We start from the raw sequence: 21,737 nt of genomic DNA, 5'->3' as shown, positions 1-21,737 counted from the left end.
TGTTAGGTTAGGAATGTCATTTGTTTTGTTTCTCTCTGCTCAAAAATTCTCTGATTGCTCTGGGTATCCTGTTAGTTTCATGTGCTTCTTCAAACTACTTGATCATTTTTAATTTTTTTGTTTTGTTAGCTGTATTTAATCTGTGATATTATGGTTTCTGTATCAGATAGAGATAATATGGCTATGTCTGTTGTTGCAATGACATCATGGATCAAAGCTGATGGGTGGTATCAGGTGTTCCAGTAATTTCATTCTATTAGTATTGATTTCTTCTATACATCTTTAACACAGCCTATCTTTCATCTCCCTTTTACCATTTATTCTCTATCAAATTTGTATTTGTGTTTGTGTTTTTGCTATTATCTATTCCCCACCATATTTCCATGATTTCTGAAACATGTTTTAGTACACACTCCTCCACAAATATTCCACTTCACAACATATTTATTTAAAAAATCTGATAAGTGGAATACATCATAGCGCTACTTGTACATCCACATGTACATTTCTCAAAAAATGTAGTTTATTGTTGCTTTTTTGCTTGAGAACTGAATTTGCTATTGATCTGAATCAGCCGGCCGAAGTGGCCGTGCGGTTAAAGGCGCTGCAGTCTGGAACCGCAAGACCGCTACGGTCGCAGGTTCGAATCCTGCCTCGGGCATGGATGTTTGTGATGTCATTAGGTTAGTTAGGTTTAACTAGTTCTAAGTTCTAGGGGACTAATGACCTCAGCAGTTGAGTCCCATAGTGCTCAGAGCCATTTTGATCTGAATCATTCGCTGCTTCTTTAATCTCATCAGTTTCTCCCATCAGCAATACTTATTGAATGTGTGGGAACCAGTATTTGTAATGGCATGTACCAAAATTTGTCTCATCTCTGATAAATGCATTGGTCATCTACTTTCAATGAGGAAAGATGCCAGCTAAAATTTATAGTAAATATTGAATGGAATGTTCATTTTTTTCACCTCTGTATCTGACATTATCATAACGACATGTGGAACCAGCTTTAGAGTTGCTGAGCCATTTTAAACTTCGGAAAAATCCAGCTAAAGTGCTTAAAATAATTAAAAGTGAAATGTAAATTTAGGAATTATATATTACATGATATACATCAATTGTTAAAATGTTTTTTTTTGGGGGGTGGGGGGGGGGGGGGTGGGGGGGTGGGGGGGTGGGTGGGGGAGGAGGGGGCTGCTACATAATTCATCTCCCAATTAATCCAAAAATGTAAGGACAATATAATATAACTGATTTTTAAAAAAAAAAAAAAAAAAAAAAAAAACCCTCACCAAGCAGCAGCAGGAGAACACACACATAAAAGAAAGTTATACTTATGCAAGCTTCAGAGCCAGTGTCTACTCTTTCCAGCAGAAGGCTTGAAGGGGAAGGAAGAGGGGTGTAGGAGGAGGACTGTATAATATAATGAGTTTCTTGCTAATCACATGTAAATATACTTATACTTACTTTTTATTTCTATTGTTTCAACTACAGCTGAGGTTTTAACTGGTATTTTTAGAGGTTTTATATCAAAAGCTGTCATGTCATCCTCACCACCCCCTTCATCATCATATATAATGATATTTTCACGAATATCCTCCTTAGTTGTAGCTGGTTTGCATTTTGTACTTTTTTTATATTTGCATACTATAAGGAGTGTTGCTAGAACTGAAAAAGAGTGGTGGTTATGTTTCATTACTACTGTATCAGTCCACTCAAAATCAATACCCCATTTCAAGCCAAATATTCAATGTAGTTTTTATTTTTAAATAATAATTCATTTCTATGAAAATATATTATTGTGAATTAGCTTACCAAGAATAATAGTGATGGCTGCAACAACTGCTACCAGCGCAGCTAAACTAAGTGTCATAGATTCATTTTTAACCATTTGTTCACATTGGTGACCCCAAAAACCTTTTGGGCACATGCACTGATAATGGATATATGGATACTGATTGACACATGTTCCACCATTCTGACATGGTTTCCCAAGGCATTCATTATTTTCAGTGCAGATTTTTTGGTCAGCATCAAACTGTCTATTAGGACCACAACTGAAGATGAATGTTTGGAAACATTTATAATTTTAGTCCAGCTTGTGAAATAACAAGTAAAATGTTTAATAGTTACATATTGAAAATAGAATAAAATGCCAGTACAGGAGAGTAATTCAGTGCAATATCTTACAAACAGTACAATTGTCACATACAATGTTTTAACTGTGATTCATTGACTACAGTGAACAAGAAAGGAGATACTCATTTACTTCCCGGGGAAAGAAATCAAATACCTTCTTGATTACCAGCCCTTAGAATGCAGTTTATCAGTATCATGTTAATAACTGATAATCAGTGATAGTCTAAGATAATAGGCTACATTCTCCTTGTTAAACATTTCTCTATCTTGTACACTCTAAAAGGTTTATGGAAGACAATCTGTAAATGAATAGTTGTGTTTCTCAGCTGTCATATAGCCTACACTTTACCTTGCAAAATTTCAACAGTTTCAAACAACAAAGAAAAATACCCCAACAAAATAATCTTAGCATTGATTCCTAGAGCAGTGAAGTGTCTCAATTGGCTACATGCCAGTTTTGATTACAAAGTTCTTAAATAACTACAAAACAGTCAATTATTGATAAAATTATGTAATTGAATATAATAGAGGGAAACATTCCACGTGGGAAAAATATATCTAAAAACACAGATGATGTGACTTACCGAACAAAAGTGCTGGCAGGTCGATAGACACACAAACAAACACAAACATACACACAAAATTCAAGCTTTCGCAACAAACTGTTGCCTCATCAGGAAAGAGGGAAGGAGAGGGAAAGACAAAAGGATGTGGGTTTTAAGGGAGAGGGTAAGGAGTCATTCCAATCCCAGGAGTGAAAAGACTTACCTTAGGGGGAAAAAAGGACAGGTATACACTCGCACACACACACACATATCCATCCGCACATACACAGACACATGCAGACATTTGTAAACCACTTGGCCTTTACAAATGTCTGCTTGTGTCTGTGTATGTGCGGATGGATATGTGTGTGTGTGCGAGTGTATACCTGTCCTTTTTTCCCCCTAAGGTAAGTCTTTTCACTCCTGGGATTGGAATGACTCCTTACCCTCTCCCTTAAAACCCACATCCTTTCGTCTTTCCCTCTCCTTCCCTCTTTCCTGATGAAGCAACCGTTGGTTGCGAAAGCTTGAATTTTGTGTGTATGTTTATGTTTGTTTGTGTGTCTATCAACCTGCAAGCACTTTTGTTTGGTAAGTCACATCATCTTTGTTTTTAGATATATTTTTCCCACGTGGAATGTTTCCCTCTATTATATTCATATCATCAATTTATTTAATTGGGTAGATAAAAAATCTACCCACCAAGTGGTGGCAGAACACAGACATAAAAGACTGTTGTGATTGGTAAGCTTTTGGAGCCAGTGGCTTTTTCCTTGGGCAGGAGAGCTGAAGAGGAAGAAAGAAGGGTGAAGGAGAAGGACTGGAGAGGTCTAGGGGAGACTTACTGTACAGGATGGTCTTTACAAATGTCTGCTTGTGTCTGTGTATGTGCGGATGAATATGTGTGTGTGTGCGAGTGTATACCCGTCCTTTTTTCCCCCTAAGGTAAGTCTTTCCGCTCCCGGGATTGGAATGACTCCTTACCCTCTCCCTTAAAACCCACATCGTTTTGTCTTTCCCTCTCCTTCCCTCTTTCCTGATGAAGCAACCGTTGGTTGTGAAGCTTGAATTTTGTGTGTATGTTTATGTTTGTTTGTGTGTCTATCAACCTGCCAGCGCTTTCATTTGGTAAGTCACATCATCTTTGTTTTTAGATACAATTAAATAAATTTCTTGAATAAGTGCAAAATAAGAATGTTTTCTTTATTTGGATAGGATGAGAATAGGCAGCTTCCTCAAAGGAAACTGGGCTATAAGTTGCCTACAGATTGCTTTCCTTTTGACTGAACACTGTCTCCAGTTTATCTGTTTATAGATGATTGTTATTTTTCCTAATATCCATGGGAAGTCTGACGGTCTCAGTTTTCTGCATGAGTTCATTTCCTCTTACTCAAATTGCACTTTCCCTCAGAGTTGTGACATTTTTCTTGATTCTGCAATCTCTCAGTTTAATGACCATCTACACACATTTTCTTTCATTGTTCTTCCTAATATCCATCAATAAATTTATTTTATAGTTGTATCTCCCTCCCCCCATGAACCAGGGGCTTGTGTGCCTCAGTGATACAGGTAGCCATAGCATAGGTGCAACCACAACAGAGGGATATCTATTGAGAGACCAGAAAAATGTACGGCTCTTGAAGAGCTGCAGTAGCATTTTCAGTGGTTGTAGGGGCAACAGTCTTAATGATTGACTGATCTGGCCTTGTAACATCAACCAAAACAGCTTTGTTTTGCTTGTGATGTGAATGGCCGAAAGCAAGGGGAAGCTACAGCCATAAATTTTCCTGAGGACATGCAGCTCTACTGTATGGTCAAATGATTATGACATCCTCTTGGGTAAAATATTCTGAAGGTAAAATAGTCGCCAATTGGATCTCAGGGCAAGATCTATAGAGAGGAATGTCATCATCAGGAGAAATAAAACTGGTGTCTATGGTTAGAGTGTGGATGTTAGATCCCTAATCAGGCAGGTAGGTTAGAAAATTTGAAAAGGGAAATGGATAGGTTACAGTTAGATATCATGCGAATTAGTGAAGTTCAGTGGCAGGTGTAACATGACTCCTGGTCAGGTGAATACAGGGTTGTAAATACAAAATCAAATAGCAGTAATGCAGGAGTAAGTTTAATAATGAATAAGAAAATGGGAACGCAGGTAAACTACTATAAACAGCATAGTGAACTCATTGTAGCCAAGGCAGACATGAAGCCCACACCCGCCACAATAGTACAAGTTTATATGCCAACTAGCTCTGTAGATGATGAAGAGGTTGAGGAAATATATGATGAAAGAAAGGAAATTATTCATATAGTTAAGGGAGATGAAACTTTAATAGTGATGGGTGACTGAAATTTGATAGTAGGAAAAGGAGGATAAGGAAAACTTAAAGGTGACTGTAGACTGGGACAAAGGAATGAAAGAGGAAGCTGCATGGTAGAATTTTGCACAGAGCATGATTTAATCATCGCTAACATCTGGCTTAAGAACCATGAAAGAAGGTTGTACATGTGAAAAAGATCTGTAAGGTTTCAGACTGATTATGTAATGGTAAGACAGAGATATAGGAACCAGATTTTAAACTGTAAGACATTTCCAGGGACAGAAGTGAACTCTGATCACAATTTATTGGTATGAACTGTAGATTAAAACTCAAGAAACTGCAAAGAGGTAGGGACTTAAGAATGGGACATGGATATGGTGAAAGAACCAGAGGTTGATGAGAGTTTCTAAGGGAGAATTAGTCCATGATTTACTAGAATAGTAGAAAGGGATACAAGAAGATGAATGGGTAGCTTTGAGAGATGAAACAGTGAAGGCAGCAGATGAGCAAATAGGGAAATAGAAAAGGCCAAGTATAAATCCTTGGATAACACTGGAGATACAGAATTTAGCTGATGAAAGGAGAAAACATAAAAATGCAGTAAATGAAGCTGGCAAAAGGGACTACAAATGTCTAAAAAATAAGACTGACAGGAAGTGCAAAATGGTTCAGCAGATATGGCTAGAGCACAAATATAAGGATTTAGAAGCACACATCACTAGGGGAAAGATAGATCTTGCTTACTGGAAAAGTAAATAGGCCTTTGGAGAAAAAAGAAGCAGCTGTATGAACATCAAGAGTTCAGACTGAAAACCATTCCTTAGCAAAGAAGGAAAAGCTGAGATGGAAGGAGTATATAGAGGACCTATACAAGGGAGATGAAATTGCAGGCAATATTATTGAAACAGAAGGGGATGTAGCTGAAATAGGAGACATGATGCTGTGAGAAGAATTTGACAGAGCAAGTCGAAACAAGGTCCCTGGGAGTAGATGACATACCATTAGAACTACTGATAACCTTGGGAGGACCCATCATGACAAAACTTTTCCATCTGGTGTGCAAGATATATGAAACAGGTAAAATAACCTCAGACTTCGAAGAATGTCAAGAAAGCAGATGCTGATAGGTGTGAATATTACTGAACTATCAGTTTCATAAATCATGGTTGCAAACTAATAACACAAATTCTTTACAGAAGAATGTGAAAAGTGGTAGAAGGCTACCTCGATGAACATCAGTTTGAATTCCAGAGAAATGTATGAACACATGAAGCAATAATGACCCAACAACTTCTCTTAGAATATAGATTAAGGAAAGGTAAACCTGCATTTAGAGCATTTTTAGACTTACAGAAAGCTTTCGACAATGCTGACTGCAACATTCTTTTTGAAATTCTGGAGGTAGCAGGGGTAAAACACAGGGAGTGAGGGATTTTTTACAGCTTGTACAGTAACCAAATGGTAGTTATAAGAGTCGAGTGGCATGAAAGGGAAGCAGTGGTTGACAATGGAGTGAGACAGGGTTGTAGCTTGTCCCTGATGTTATTCAGTCTGTACACTGACCAAACAGTAAAGGAAACAAAAGAAAAATTTGGAGTAGGAATTAAAGTTTAGGGAGTAGAAGTAAAAACTTTGAGATTTGCTGATGATATTGCAATTCTCTGAGAGACAGCGAAGGACTTGGAAGAGCATTTGAACAAAATGGACAGTTTCTTGAAATGAGGATACAAGACAAACAGCAACAAAAGCAAAACAAAGATAATGAATGAAACATAGTAAAAAAATCAGGTGATGCAGTGGGAATTAGATTAGGAAATGGGACACTTAAAGTAGAAAAAGAGTTTTCCTATTTGGGCAGCAAAGTAACCAATTATGGCCAAAATAGAGAGGATACAAAATGTAGACTGGCAATGACATGAAAAGTGTTTCTGAAGAAGATAAATTTGTTAACGTCAAAAATAGATTTAAGTGTCAGGAAGTTTTTTCTGAATGTTTCTGTGTGGAGTGTAGCCATGTGTGGAAGTGAAACATGGACAATAAACAGTTTAGACAAGAAGAGAACAGAAGCTTTTGGAACGAGGTGCTACAGTAGAATGCTGAAGATTGGATGGGAAGAAAGAAAATTTGTGGCACCGTCTGACTAGAAGAAGGGATAGGTTGATAGGGCACATTTTGCAACATCAAGGAATCACCAATTCAGTACTGGAGGGAAGTGTGGGGGGTAAAAAACGTAGAGGGAGACCAAGAGATGAATACAGTAATTAGATTCAGAATGCTGTAGATTACACTGGCTATTCAGAGATGAAGAGGCTTGTGCAGAATAGAGTAGCATCGAGAGCTGTATCAAACCAGTCTTTGGACAGAGGACCAACAGCAGTTGTATTTATTATGTATTATCTCCAATATGGCCTAATTTCTCAAAGAAGATGCAGGCCAGCCAAATATAAACAATGAAAAATGTTAGATAAATCATACTCCATAGATATCATGTAAGTGAATCTCTGGGATGTGGGGGAAAGGTAGATATAGATTTTTAAATTTAATATAATTCAGTGGCTTAAGTTTTGAAATACTATGATATTATAATGTCAATGCAAATCTTACTGTAACTACATACATTAGTTTCATAAATCTATGTACACTATGTGACAAAGAAAGTGAAGCACTCAGAAGACTCCAGATGTCAATGTAACTTCATACAAATACACACCACGGGTCAGTACAAAATTGATTAAAGTTGCAATTCTCTGTAACTGGTATAATTTTCATCAGAGTGCATTAGCATTGTTCATTTTTGTCAGATGTTGAATGAGGTGCTGCATACTCGTATAAGACAGCGTTAGGAGCACCTGACAGATGTTGAAAGTGCCCTCATTGTGGGCCTCCATTAGGCCAGGTGGTTGAATCATGCAGTACTCAGATGTGACAGTGGTCCTAATGTTGGACGGCATGTTCCAACATGAGGACAGGCATACTTCTTGTCAAGGTTCTGGTTGACTGTGTCTAACCATAAGGGAAGATTACTGTATTCTCCACTTAGCACATCATAACCCCTTCAAATCTGCACCTGCCATCCCACAACAAGGACTGGACTTCCTGCAATATTCTGTGTCATCCTGGATCTTTGGTTAGAGACTATAAGAAGCCAGACAAGGGATTATTGTTCGATGCATAGGCTACTGCTCACACCACAACATGAGTAGCTCTGTTTGGGATGGTGGCATGACCAGGAAGCATGGATAACTGATGAATAGTGTCTCATTGTGGACAGCAGTGAATCACAGCTCTGTGCTATTCCTGGTGACAATCACTGATGATTATGGCAATGATCTGTGAAGAGGTCCCATTCTTCCAACATTTTGGAGAGACACAGCAGCATTACTCCTGGTGTCATGATGTGAGAAACCATCAGGTATGTCTTTGGTCATGACTGGTAGTGACTGAGGTAACTCTGACACACAATGGTACATTATGGACATCTTGCATCCTCATGTGTTACCTCTCATGTGACAGTATTGTAGTACTAGTTTTCATGTCTCTCCATGATACTGAAATACTCCCACAGCCAGCAAGATCCCCCATATCTGTCTCTGATAGAATAGGTGGGAGCAGCTTGGACATCAGTTCCACCCCAGGTGCCAGTAACCAAGATATCAAGGACTAGTTACTGCATACATGGGCCAGGATGCCTCTGAGCTCTGAGCACTATGGGACTTAACATCTATGGTCATCAGTCCCCCAGGATGCCTCAGTAGAGCATGTTGTTGTTGTTGTGGTCTTCAGTCCTGAGACTGGTTTGATGCAGCTCTCCATGCTACTCTATCCTGTGCAAGCTTCTTCATCTCCCAGTACCTACTGCAACCTACATCCTTCTGAATCTGCTTAGTGTATTCATCTCTTGGTCTCCCTCTACGATTTTTACCCTCCACGCTGCCCTCCAATGCTAAAGTTGTGATGCCTTGATGCCTCAAAACATGTCCTACCAACTGATCCCTTCTTTTAGTCAAGTTGTGCCACAAACTTCTCTTCTCCCCAATCCTATTCAATACCTCCTCATTAGTTACGTGATCTACCCACCTTATCTTCAGCATTCTTCTGTAGCACCACATTTCGAAAGCTTCTATTCTCTTCTTGTCCAAACTAGTTATCGTCCATGTCTCACTTCCATACATGGCTACACTCCATACAAATACTTTCAGAAACGACTTCCTGACACCTAAATCTATACTCGATGTTAACAAATTTCTCTTCTTGAGAAACGCTTTCCTTGCCATTGCCAGTCTACATTTTATATCCTCTCTACTTTGACCATCATCGGTTATTTTACTCCCTAAATAGCAAGACTCCTTTACTACTTTAAGCGTCTCATTTCCTAATCTAATTCCCTCAGCATCACCCGACTTAATTTGACTACATTCCATTATACTCGTTTTGCTTTTGTTGATGTTCATCTTATATCCTCCTTTCAAGACATTGTCCATTCCGTTCAACTGCTCTTCCAAGTCCTTTGCTGTCTCTGACAGAATTACAATGTCATCGGCGAACCTCAAAGTTTTTACTTCTTCTCCATGAATTTTAATACCTACTCCGAACTTTTCTTTTGTTTCCTTTACTGCTTGCTCAATATACAGATTGAATAACATCGGGGAGAGGCTACAACCCTGTCTCACTCCTTTCCCAACCACTGCTTCCCTTTCATGCCCCTCGACTCTTATAACTGCCATCTGGTTTCTGTACAAATTGTAAATAGCCTTTCGCTCCCTGTATTTTACCCCTGCCACCTTCAGAATTTGAAAGAGAGTATTCCAGTCAACATTGTCAAAAGCTTTCTCTAAGTCTACAAATGCTAGAAACGTAGGTTTGCCTTTTCTTAATCTTTCTTCCAAGATAAGTCGTAAGGTCAGTATTGCCTCACGTGTTCCAACATTTCTACGGAATCCAAACTGATCTTCCCCGAGGTCGGCTTCTACCAGTTTTTCCATTCGTCTGTAAAGAATTCGCGTTAGTATTTTGCAGCTGTGACTTATTAAACTGATAGTTCGGTAATTTTCACATCTGTCAACACCTGCTTTCTTTGGGATTGGAATTATTATATTCTTCTTGAAGTCTGAGGGTATTTCACCTGTCTCATACATCGTGCTCACTAGATGGTAGAGTTTTGTCATGAATGGCTCTCCCGAGACCGTCAGTAGTTCTAGTGGAATGTTGTCTACTCCCGGGGCCTTGTTTCGACTCAGGTCTTTCAGTGCTCTGTCAAACTCTTCACGCAGTATCTTATCTCCCATTTCGTCTTCATCTACATCCTCTTCCATTTCCATAATATTGTCCTCGAGTACATCTCCCTTGTATAAACCCTCTATATACTCCTTCCACCTTTCTGCCTTCCCTTCTTTGCTTAGAACTGGGTTTCCATCTGAGCTCTTGATATTCATACAAGTGGTTCTCTTCTCTCCAAAGGTCTCTTTAATTTTCCTGTAGGCAGTATCTATCTTACCCCTAGTGAGACAAGCCTCTACATCCTTACATTTGTCCTCTAGCCATCCCTGCTTAGCCATTTTGCACTTCCTGTCGATTTCATTTTTGAGACGTTTGTATTCCTTTTTGCCTGCTTCATTTACTGCATTTTTATATTTTCTCCTTTCATCAATTAAATTCAATATTTCTTCTGTTACCCAAGGATTTCTATTAGCCCTCGTCTTTTTACCTACTTGATCGTCTGCTGCCTTCACCACTTCATCCCTCAGAGCTACCCATTCTTCTTCTACTGTATTTCTTTCCCCCATTCCTGTCAATTGTCCCCTTATGCTCTCCCTGAAACTCTCTACAACCTCTGGTTCTTTCAGTTTATCCAGGTCCCATCTCCTTAAATTCCCACCTTTTTGCAGTTTCTTCAGTTTCAATCTGCAGTTCATAACCAATAGATTGTGGTCAGAATCCACATCTGCCCCAGGAAATGTCTTACAATTTAAAACCTGGTTCCTAAATCTCTGTCTTACCATTATATAATCTATCTGAAACCTGTCAGTATCTCCTGGCTTCTTCCATGTATACAGCCTCCTTTCATGATTCTTGAACCAAGTGTTAGCTATGATTAAGTTATGCTCTGTGCAAAATTCTACAAGGCGGCTTCCTCTTTCATTCCTTCCCCCCAATCCATATTCACCTACTATGTTTCCTTCTCTCCCTTTTCCTACTGACGAATTCCAGTCACCCATGACTATTAAATTTTCGTCTCCCTTCACTACCTGAATAATTTCTTTTATCTCGTCATACATTTCATCTATTTCTTCATCATCTGCAGAGCTAGTTGGCATATAAACTTGTACTACTGTAGTAGGCATGGGCTTTGTGTCTATCTTGGCCACAATAATGCGTTCACTATGCTGTTTGTAGTAGCTAACCCGCACTCCTATTTTTTTATTCATTATTAAACCTACTCCTGCATTACCCCTATTTGATTTTGTATTTATAACCCTGTAATCACCTGACCAAAAGTCTTGTTCCTCCTGCCACCGAACTTCACTAATTCCCACTATATCTAACTTTAACCTATCCATTTCCCTTTTCAAATTTTCTAACCTACCTGCCCGATTAAGTGATCTGACATTCCACGCTCCGATCTGTAGAACGCCAGTTTTCTTTCTCCTGATAACGACGTCCTCTTGAGTAGTCCCCGCCCGGAGATCCGAATGGGGGACTATTTTACCTCCGGAATATTTTACCCAAGAGGACGCCATCATCATTTAATCATACAGTAGAGCTGCATGTCCTCGGGAAAAATTACGGCTGTAGTTTCCCCTTGCTTTCAGCCGTTCGCAGTACCAGCACAGCAAGGCCGTGTTGGTTAATGTTACAAGGCCAGATCAGTCAATCATCCAGACTGTTGCCCCTGCAACTACTGAAAAGGCTGCTGCCCCTCTTCAGGAACCACATGTTTGTCTGGCCTCTCAACAGATACCCCTCCGTTGTGGTTGCACCTACGGTACGGCCATCTGTATCGCTGAGGCACGCAAGCCTCCCCACCAACGGCAAGGTCCATGGTTCATGGGGGGCATATAACAGCTTTATGACACCATTCCCAGTTGAATGACTACTTGCATTCAGGCCAGAAGAGGAGCAACATTTACTGTAAGTGGAGTCATACTGCCAGGTTATTTGTAAAATTGACTCAATTTTGTAATCATTCATTTAACATCACATACTTACTGAACTTCTTAAGTTTAATTTCACTTCCTTCTCCCCTTCTGGGTACTTCACTTTTTTTGTCAGGCAGTGTATGTACAGGGTGCAACTAAATTCCTTTTACAGGTTTTGAGTACAGGCTCCTTATACCAAAACAAGATGACAGTGTCCAGTAAACATGGGCTTTAAAATGCATATTCTAAGAGCTATGAGCACTTGCTCATCTTTGTACTGAGAAACACATCTCTTCTACTGAAAAAATGCTCATAGCTCTTAAGGTATGCATTTTAAAGTGCATGTTTACTGGACATTTTTTTCTTGTTCTGGTCCATACTACCTCCTCCCAAAATATGGAATGTAAAGAGGTTACAATACAAGAGATGTGTTTCACAATATCTGAGATGAACATGTATTCATACTCTGAAGGTATGCATTTTAGAGCCTACATTTACTAGATTTTTTTCTTGTTTTGGTGTAAGGAATCTGTTCTCAATATCTGTATAGAGAATTTAGTTACACCCTGTATATCCTCTACTGGAGTAGGATGAGTTGGTCAACATAAATTCCTTTATTTCACTCATAAATTTTGCCATACTATCCACAGATATACTGGTGTTTTCCTGGATTCAGTTCAGTAGTAGGTCCACAAACTACTTTGTCTCGCTTTTTAGTTTCTTTATTCAATCTGCAAACAATATCTTTGGATATACAGTATACCTATTTACTTTCATACATTTCAAGCCAACACTTGGCATTTTTATTAACATGTTCACTTGTGATATTAGTAAACTGTTGTTATTGATTCGTACTTCATAATATTATTGGGCAGTGACAATATTTGTGTTTATTTAAAAACATATAGCCATTTAATAAATGCAGTGACATACCAAAAGAAAATCTGCACTAAAATAGATCCATTAAAAACCATTGAAAATATTTTCTACTTGAAAGCTTGATATAATAATTCACAGAGCAACTTTTCATCTCCCGCCCCCCCTCCCTACCTCCTCCCCCCCCTCCCTGCTCTCTGTCTCTCTCTGTCTCTCTCTCTCTCTCTCTCTCTCTCTCTCTCTCTCTCTCTCTCTCTCTCTCTGTGTGTGTGTGTGGGGGGGGGGGGGGACATGCTTATATGCATGTGTGTAGTCAGTTACACAAATGCTCAGAATGTTGCTATATACAATAACCAGCAGAAAAAATACTCCTATCAGAGCACAAAAAGGCGACTATGCTCCTGTTTATTAAAAGACTCTGATTGAAAAGTTGACACCAGCTGCCTCATTCTCCCTTCCTCAGCACCTTTAAAAATTTTCCCAAAATTTTTGGCTTGTGAACGTATTTGCACTCTTTTTAACATGCAACTCACCTCTCACTTCCACAAGCTGCCATAACTGTAACTCACTCACACCCTCTAGGCCATCCCTGTATGTCACTCAAACCCATCCACTCCCTCATGCCCATTCTCACACACTCAACCAGCCCAGTTAATTGTCATTATCTCTTTGTGTCTCTCTAACTGTCACTGTCTCTTGTCTCACAGCCATTTCCTATTTCATTCTGTCCTACTACTACTACTACTATTACTGTCTCCTCTCACTGTCATTATGTCCCTCTTGTTCTGCTGTCTCTTCAAACTGTCATTGTCTCTCTCTTCCTTGTCGTCATTGTCTTGCAATCTGTCATTATCACTGGCTCCCACCCTCTTCCACTTTATCTTCCTGTTTATTCCTCTCTTGCTGAAACCATTTTTTTTTTTTTTTTTTTGCTAGCACTGTTCTGCCCCTGTCAACTATGTTCCACTGCCACTGTGTTCCTCTCTTTCTCTCGTACTGCCATTGTCTCTTTCACTCTGTATATACCACATTCATTGTCTACTGTCTTCCAATACACCATAAATCAAAACAATTTTATGCTGTCCACCCACTGCTGAAAATTTATGCTCAAACTCTAGCAATACATTGGTATTAAAATGTACAGGATGAAAGAAAAAGATTTGCTCAGTATTAATCCAGAAACACTGAAAACAAATCTTGTATGAAAAACTGATGCAGAAATGTTACTATTCAGCTGAAGAGTTCACAGACACTGAATATCACCATGAGAGGACACTTACTTAGTATGTTATAGTCCAATATTTTAAAAAATCTGAGTGTTGTGTATCAATTATATATTCAGTACAGTGTATTGTATTAGCGATATTTTAAGGAAAACTGTAAGTAAATTGTTGTGTTCTGATGAGCCTCCCAAACACCAAGTCAATGACTTGAAATTGTATGTTATAAGACAATAAACTTCAGTTCTGTTCTTATTGTTTTTCCGTCTCTTTCCCACTGCCACTGTACACTTCTATTTCAGCATAAAAAATATGGAAGTGTTTGCATACCAGATTTTTGGGGAAAATGTTAGAGGTGCTGAGGAAAGTAGAAAGAGGCTGCTGGTACTCCACTTTCCAGTCAGAGTCTTATAAAAAGGAACAATTTTGCCTTTTCTGCACTTTGATAGGAGCACCTTCCTGTTAGTTCCATTCTTCTCCCTGCTACAGGAGTCATGTCACCCATATAAAAAAAATTATCAGTCAGTAAAATTTTGATAGTTTACTTATGTGAAATTGAAATAGCTATATAAATATGAGGTCTGTTCAAAAAATTCCGGAACATTCATAATTTCCCACCAATGGTGTGTTGGAGCGAAATTTGGCTTGCATCTATGCACACACCTGTGTTTAATGTGTAACTGCCAGAAGTTTCATTGTTGTATGTCTGCTAGTTATTGTTCACTGCTGTATTGAGTCGGAAGTTGTGATGCACAGTTTGTGAATTTCAAGACGGCAGAGTCAGACGAGCAATGTGCCTGCATTAAATTTTGTGAGAAAAAATGATGCAGGAAGCCTAAGGTAATGAGTGCTTAAGCTGTACTCACTGTAACAAATGATTCAGATGTTTTAAAAATGTTCAGATGGAAGTTAAAGATGATCCTTGTTCAAGACGTCTACCGACGATGCTCAAGTCAGGAATGTCAACAAAATTGTGCATACCAATCAAAAACTGACTGTTTGAGATATTGCAGAAGACTGTAATATTTCAGTTGGATCATGTCATGAAATCCTGACATGGCATCTTGGAATGTATCATGTTGCCACCAAGTTCATCCCACAGCTCACGAGACTAAAAAGACCTTTGTCTTGCGATCTGTGAAGAGCTTTTGGATTGTGCAAATGAGAATGAGATGTTCCTGAAGAGAATCATAACTGGTGATGAGAGGTGGGTCTGCAGTTATGATGTTGAGAGCAACGTTCAATTTTCACAATGGTTCGAGAAAGGTTCTGATAGTCTCTTTGACTTTGAAGGATTAGTTCATCATGAATTCATGCCACAGAGGCAAACTGTTAATTGATGGTGCTATTGGGATGTGTTACCTGCAAGAAAATGTGAGAAGGCAACAGCCTGAACTGTGGCGAGACAATTCATGACTCTTGAATCATGATAATGCACCTACACAATTCATTCCTGTTGGTGGATGACTATTGCACAAAAAACGAGATCAGTGTGCTGCCTCATCCACTGTACTCTCCAGTTCTGGCCCCTATGGTCTTTTTTTAATTTCCAAACTTGAAAACCCTGTTGAAAGGATGAAGATATGCCATGATTGATGAGATAAAAGAAAATTTGCAGACAGCGCTTAGTGCGATCCAGTAAGAGGCATACCAAGACTACTTCTGGAAGTGTAAACAGCATTGGAAATGGTGTATCAATTGTGGAAGAGAGTATTTTGAAGGAGACAATGCACAATAAGTAAAAGGTAAGTGTTGAACAATTTTGGGTTCAAAGTTCCAGATTTTTTGAACAGTCTCTGTAACCTCAGATCAGATTTTAGATGCACAAATTTTTTGCATATGCTTCAGTGCTACAACAACATGAGTTTGCTACAACCCTTCTGATGATAACGGAGAAACTTTACAACATTGTTCTCCACTCTACATGACTTTATAAACTATGTTTTCACCTCACAACAGATTTTACGTGTGTGTTTTACGTGCATATTTTATGTGTACAAGAAGGGTAACTTTGAACCTCTGTATCTCAGAAATGGATAAAGATATCAAGAAAATTTTCTAAGTTGTTCGAGATCAGGATCTTAGAAATATATCATACAAATTTTGGCCATTTGCCGTGCATACATGCCCTGGAATCCAGGGCTCGGTTTCGGTACTGAAAAACCACGTTTTTGGGATGTTTCTCAATAGTGGGTAAGATGTTTGAAAATAGGAAGATGCCTCTTCTAGATAAATGCCTAGAGAATATACCGTTAAAATTTGAACTGTTTGCTATGGTTAGTTATTTAAATACCCATTTCTAACAGTGAAAAAAGTGTAAAAAAACTTTTTCAAAGTTTTCTCAGGAACAGCCTGTGAACTAAATGGTGCCTCTATACGCCCTTTAAGGTGCATTGTAGTCCACATCTAATGCAAAAAGAACTAACTAATTGGTGCCATTTGCCTAGGCTGGAGGAAGTGCATAATTTTCAAATTTTGACTGTGTATTGTAGGATAGTTACAGTAAGGCAATTGTTCCGCTCGGATACACAAATGGTCCCTAGGCCAAGGGCTATCCAAAATACTTAACCCTACCTTTCTATCACAAATAGAAACCAAGCTATGAGCCCCAGAAAAATTTCGTTTTTATGCATGGTGTTTTGGAACATATTGGTAGCATATGCTGTCACATGTGTACTGGTTGACAAAAGGTGTCCTTTTTGTGAAGCAATTGACACATACACACTACAATCAGTCATTGTTTATTTATTTCATTTATTAATTTATCTACTCACAGAGAATATGAACTGTACAGTTGATTCAACACACAAATGTATACAAGTAAAAAACATAAACAGGTACATACATTAATTGCATTACTGGCAAATCTTGACAGTGGAAAAAGACCCTTCTAATAGATATAAGGTAGGTTCCATAATTAATGCAACCAAATTCATAAAAAAAATCACTCAACTTATTCATACAATGAATGAAAAATTTTCAAAATACACTTTTGGTGGTAGTGTTTCTGGGTCTGGAAGAGCTTCTCTGGAATGTCCTATAGAGTGAGTGTAACATAACACGCGTCATATTCCAGTGTTTCCCTTCCATGCCTCATTTTAAGTGGGGAGGGGGGGGGGGAAGTTTCCACTCATCCGTGATGTCGCTTCAGTAGCATGCAACCCTCTTTTTTGGTCTTTTAAGCACTTCAAAATACAGAGTTACATTCACAGTGGTCATGGTATGTACAGATTCATGGTGGACAATGCCTTTTTGATGTCAAAGAAGAAAATGAGTGTGATTCTGATCCTGGATTTGCTCATACATGCCTTGCTACTGAGTGATGGTGGCATGATTTACTTGTAACATTACAAGCAGCTGGTTTGACTGCTGCAAGATGAACTGAATCTGACAGGTTGGCTTTGGGGTGATGTGAACATTTGTTGGAGCCTCCAGCTGCCAGAGGGGCTGTGACAGCCGAACTGAGACAAGTAAAGGCAGCTAATAGGCCATGAGGTCCAGCGGTCATTTGAGTTTTCCCAGGCAAAAGAGGCATGTGTTCTGTTGGCATGGTCGCAGGACAAGCGAAGATGGAGCGGTCTGTGACTTGGAATATCATCACTAATATAATATAATTTTAATGACAATATGTAAAATTCATTACAAGCATGCTAGAGAAAAACCAATGACAGTTTCAGAACCGTGGCAGTGGGATGAGCTCCTTGAACATAAATCCGTGTCTGACGCATTAACAGTCAAAAAGTCATTAACATTATTACCATTAATATTTATAATAAATTGTAACAACTGAACCCCCATGAAAGTCGCACTTGTGATAAACCAAATGAAAGAGGATAATGCCTGCAATGTAATGAACAGATTATTTTTCTAATTAAACAAATAAAAAATGTTATAAACAAATTAGTTTACTATGTAAATATTGCCATAACTATGGAGTCCTCCACAGAGGAACAAATGATCTTATCAGCATGAGTTTCCATATTTAATATTCCAATAACTTTCACAGTGTGTATTTAATTATATTATGAATTATAAAATTGGCCAGGTTAGTGTTTTGACTCAAGTGCCGGAAGTGGCAATTTATGTATCTGAGATTTGTTTAAAATTGTTGAAATAATATATAAATAAATTTATTAAGAGGTTGCAAAATGACTGCAAAGATTTATATATATTTTACCTTAAGTATTCATGTGAAATTATTGTCAAAATTATGAATAGTGAAAGTATCTGCACTCAATGGAGGGGTGGTCATGTGCCCAAGCCTTTAAATAAGTGTGCAGGGCAGAACTTGGGGTCTTTCGCCTGTTGTCTTGCATGCGGAGTTTTGGTGAGGTATTTTCATCTTGGTTTTGTCTGGAGTTGGTAAAGTTATGGGGTGATGGATACTGAACAGCCATTCAGTCAGTTATTTGTATGTGGCTGCCTTTTACATACATTGCATTTTTGTTTTTGTTTTCTATTTTTTAAAAATAAAAGCAGCTTATATCAAAGTTAAAATCGACCTGTTCTGAGCAATGTTACTATCCCTCAGAATTTCAACCAACACATCTGACCTCAGTACATCTTTATAAATTATTCACTAATATCTCACTGCTAGTTTTGGATTAACATTATTATGTGTTGTTGTTGGGCTAAAGAGCGATGATGTATAGCAACCTCCTATTGATGCCACTTAGCCACACTCAAAATTAATGGCTCTACATTGCCGCCCACACTCTGGTGGAACTTACTACTGTGACATAATTGTCTGTATTGAAAGGTATACACGATGTGAGGAGAAGGAACAAGAACACTGGGAAAAAAAATCTTGTAATGATGCTGGGATGTGCCACTATGAACTCTGCCTTTTGGTCTCTGGGGCATAATAAAAAAATCCATCACTCATCGCGAGTGATAACAGATTTCAAAAAATTTGAATCATTTACAGACACTTCTAAAAGTTCTTGGCACTGAAGCACTTGCATATCCTTTTGTTCGTCAGTCAACACTTTTGGGACTAGTTTGGCACACACCTTCTTCATGTCCAGATTCTTAGTTACAACACAATAAATAGTTGTTTTTGTCTTGTTTAGAGTTTGTGCTATCAATTGAAGGCTCAACCCTCTGACAGAATTCAACAATCATGCCCATGCATCACATTTTCATCAATTTGGGAGGTTGATGATATCCACTGTGGGGTTTGTATGGGACTTCCACTTGGCCCTCATTTAACAACTTGTGTCAATGTAAAACTTATGATTTGGACAAGCAATTACTCCCAAATGCCTACTGAATTAATGGAAACATTTCAGTAGTGGACTTCCCAAGTTTAAAGTAAAATTTGATAACTTTCTTCACAGAATATTCCATTGCGCCATGTTACATAATCTGAAAATTGATTCCTTGGGAATGCATGTCCTGATTCTAGCAGTTTGGAGGTGACAGAGACCAGGCACGTTTTGAAGCTAGCACCCCCTTTCACCTAGCCTACCAGGTTAGAACACACTATGGTGTATTGGCATGTCAGAAAAAAATTGATTGCATTACTTATGGAACCCACCTTGTAACTGTTTAGGGTATCACTGAAAGTATGTATTTCACTTTTGTCTTTGATCACTGGTAGAAGTTTGTTTTATAATTTAATTCCATTGCACAGCACCCTTTTTTAGGTTTTTCTTCTGGTTTACCTACTGAGATGTAAGTGGTGGGCGAATATGGTTCCACATTATGTAGACACCTGTTTGTTGCCTACTGGCCAATGTATTTCCTTATGTGGATCACTGCTGCAAAATGTATTCATATGGAGCAGTCAGATTCTCAAAGATTTAAACTGTTCTGTGCAGCCAGCTTGCTTGCTACTTTTTGTTATAATTCATGCAGCTCATGTGTAGTGTTTCGAGAATTTCCACATAAATTCTAGAACCACTCGGCATTCTACTGTCATGAACATACAATATTTTAAATATAAGTGTGAGAGAGCCTATCTACTGCTGTGCGTCACCTGTCTGTGTGTGCAGGTCTGAAGTGTGTAGTGAGCAGATTGTAGACACAGTGGTCGAACAGCACTGACAAGTACTTGTCGGTCACACCAAGGTAGTTGTAATGAAAGAACACGGCAGCCCCAGGGAACTTCTGTGCTGTTCGGTGCTGTTTTATAACTTTGACTATTGTAGTGGCGAAAAAAACAGTTGAATTGAAAAAAGATTTTTAGTAACTTTTAACACAGACGTGCTAGAGGCAAGACTTGTTCACGATTTCCATGGTTGTAGAATCAACTACATGGTAAATGTATCTTAATTTGTATCTAATGTGAGACGACATGGGTGACTTACAAGAAGTCTAATGTATATGTGTGAAATGATAATTTTGTTCTTTATGGAAGTTGAAATACACTGACAGTGAACTGAAAGTATTCTTTGAGTACCTACATACTTCAGGAGTAGAGAGGGAGAGCGAGAGTCATATATATTCCTTTAACTAGCATCATTCTTCAGAGAAGAAGTTTTTGGAGACTGACATAGCCGGCTATCCAGAGAAGAAGATTGGCTGTGCATACCAAGTAAGTCTATGCGTGTGAAGGAAGTGGAAAGGTTGCAATCCAACTTCACACATTCTTGTCATCAAAAACATTAGAACGTGGTGACCGGTGTGCAAGGACCAAAGAAAAAAATGAATTTTGAGACAAAAACGAGAGAAAAAGCTATCAAGTGTTACCACAGCAACCGAGTATAACAAGACAAAAGAACCACTTCACGGAATTGAATTCTGCCTAAATATCTGATGGAGAAAATTTGTAAATGTAAATAAGGGAGAAGAAATGAAAAATCCACAATGAGAAAAACTGGAGAGAAGATCTCCATGTATTATACTAAGAAGAGATATGCCTAGAACGATACGACTAAGAAGATCTGGTGTGGGGAGTATACAGTTCTCACACATCAGCACCAGTTGCTGTTCACTGGCACTGATTACACATCCGCTCAACGATGCAGCACAAATAGTACACCGGGTGAGCATAAAACAGAACTTTATTGTATTAATACAACATGGTATAAGCCATTGAATGAACATTACTAGTGTAGTTATTATAATTAAAGTTAATTTTTAGATGATCACAATGGTTAAAGCTTGTAAAATTATGGATCAGGAACAGCAAGTTGGAGAAACTTCAGAACCAGGCATGGCTATGAAAATTATTAAGGAAGAGCCAGAGTGGTCTGAGTTAGTAAATCTAATCAAAGTTCAAAATGCTACTTTAAGAAAGGAACTAAGTGTGACTTTAAGTGAAAAAATAGATACCCAGAGTCTTAAATTATACTCAATAAATACTCAGTTAAATGATAAATTAGATGCCCGGAGTGAAACATTGAATACTCAAGCAACCAGTCTAGATTTATTAAGTGCCAAGGTTGATGCACAGAGTAGAGAATTTAGTAATCTGTGCGAAGGCATGGATGCTTTAAAGACTGAATTTGACACTCTAAATGGTAAAGTCGAAAATTTGAAATTAGATTTAAAGAA

The 21,737-nt window shown here is 38.4% G+C and overlaps 1 protein-coding gene across 1 annotated transcript in view; it reads right to left on the bottom strand.

The window, feature by feature from the left end:
• The window catches only part of LOC126195523 (neural-cadherin-like), a 390,552-nt gene that overhangs the window by 42,336 nt on the left and 326,479 nt on the right, over positions 1–21,737 (bottom strand). The window contains exons 25-26 of the mRNA XM_049934150.1: positions 1,816–2,057; positions 1,468–1,668 (exon numbers count right to left, since the gene is read on the bottom strand). Of these exons, the coding sequence (XP_049790107.1) occupies positions 1,468–1,668; positions 1,816–2,057 (443 nt within the window). The remainder of the gene's footprint in view (positions 1–1,467; positions 1,669–1,815; positions 2,058–21,737) is intronic.

Source organism: Schistocerca nitens, chromosome 7, assembly GCF_023898315.1.
Source record: "Schistocerca nitens isolate TAMUIC-IGC-003100 chromosome 7, iqSchNite1.1, whole genome shotgun sequence".
Lineage (NCBI taxonomy): Eukaryota > Metazoa > Arthropoda > Insecta > Orthoptera > Acrididae > Schistocerca > Schistocerca nitens.
This window is presented reverse-complemented; position numbering and strand designations above follow the sequence as displayed.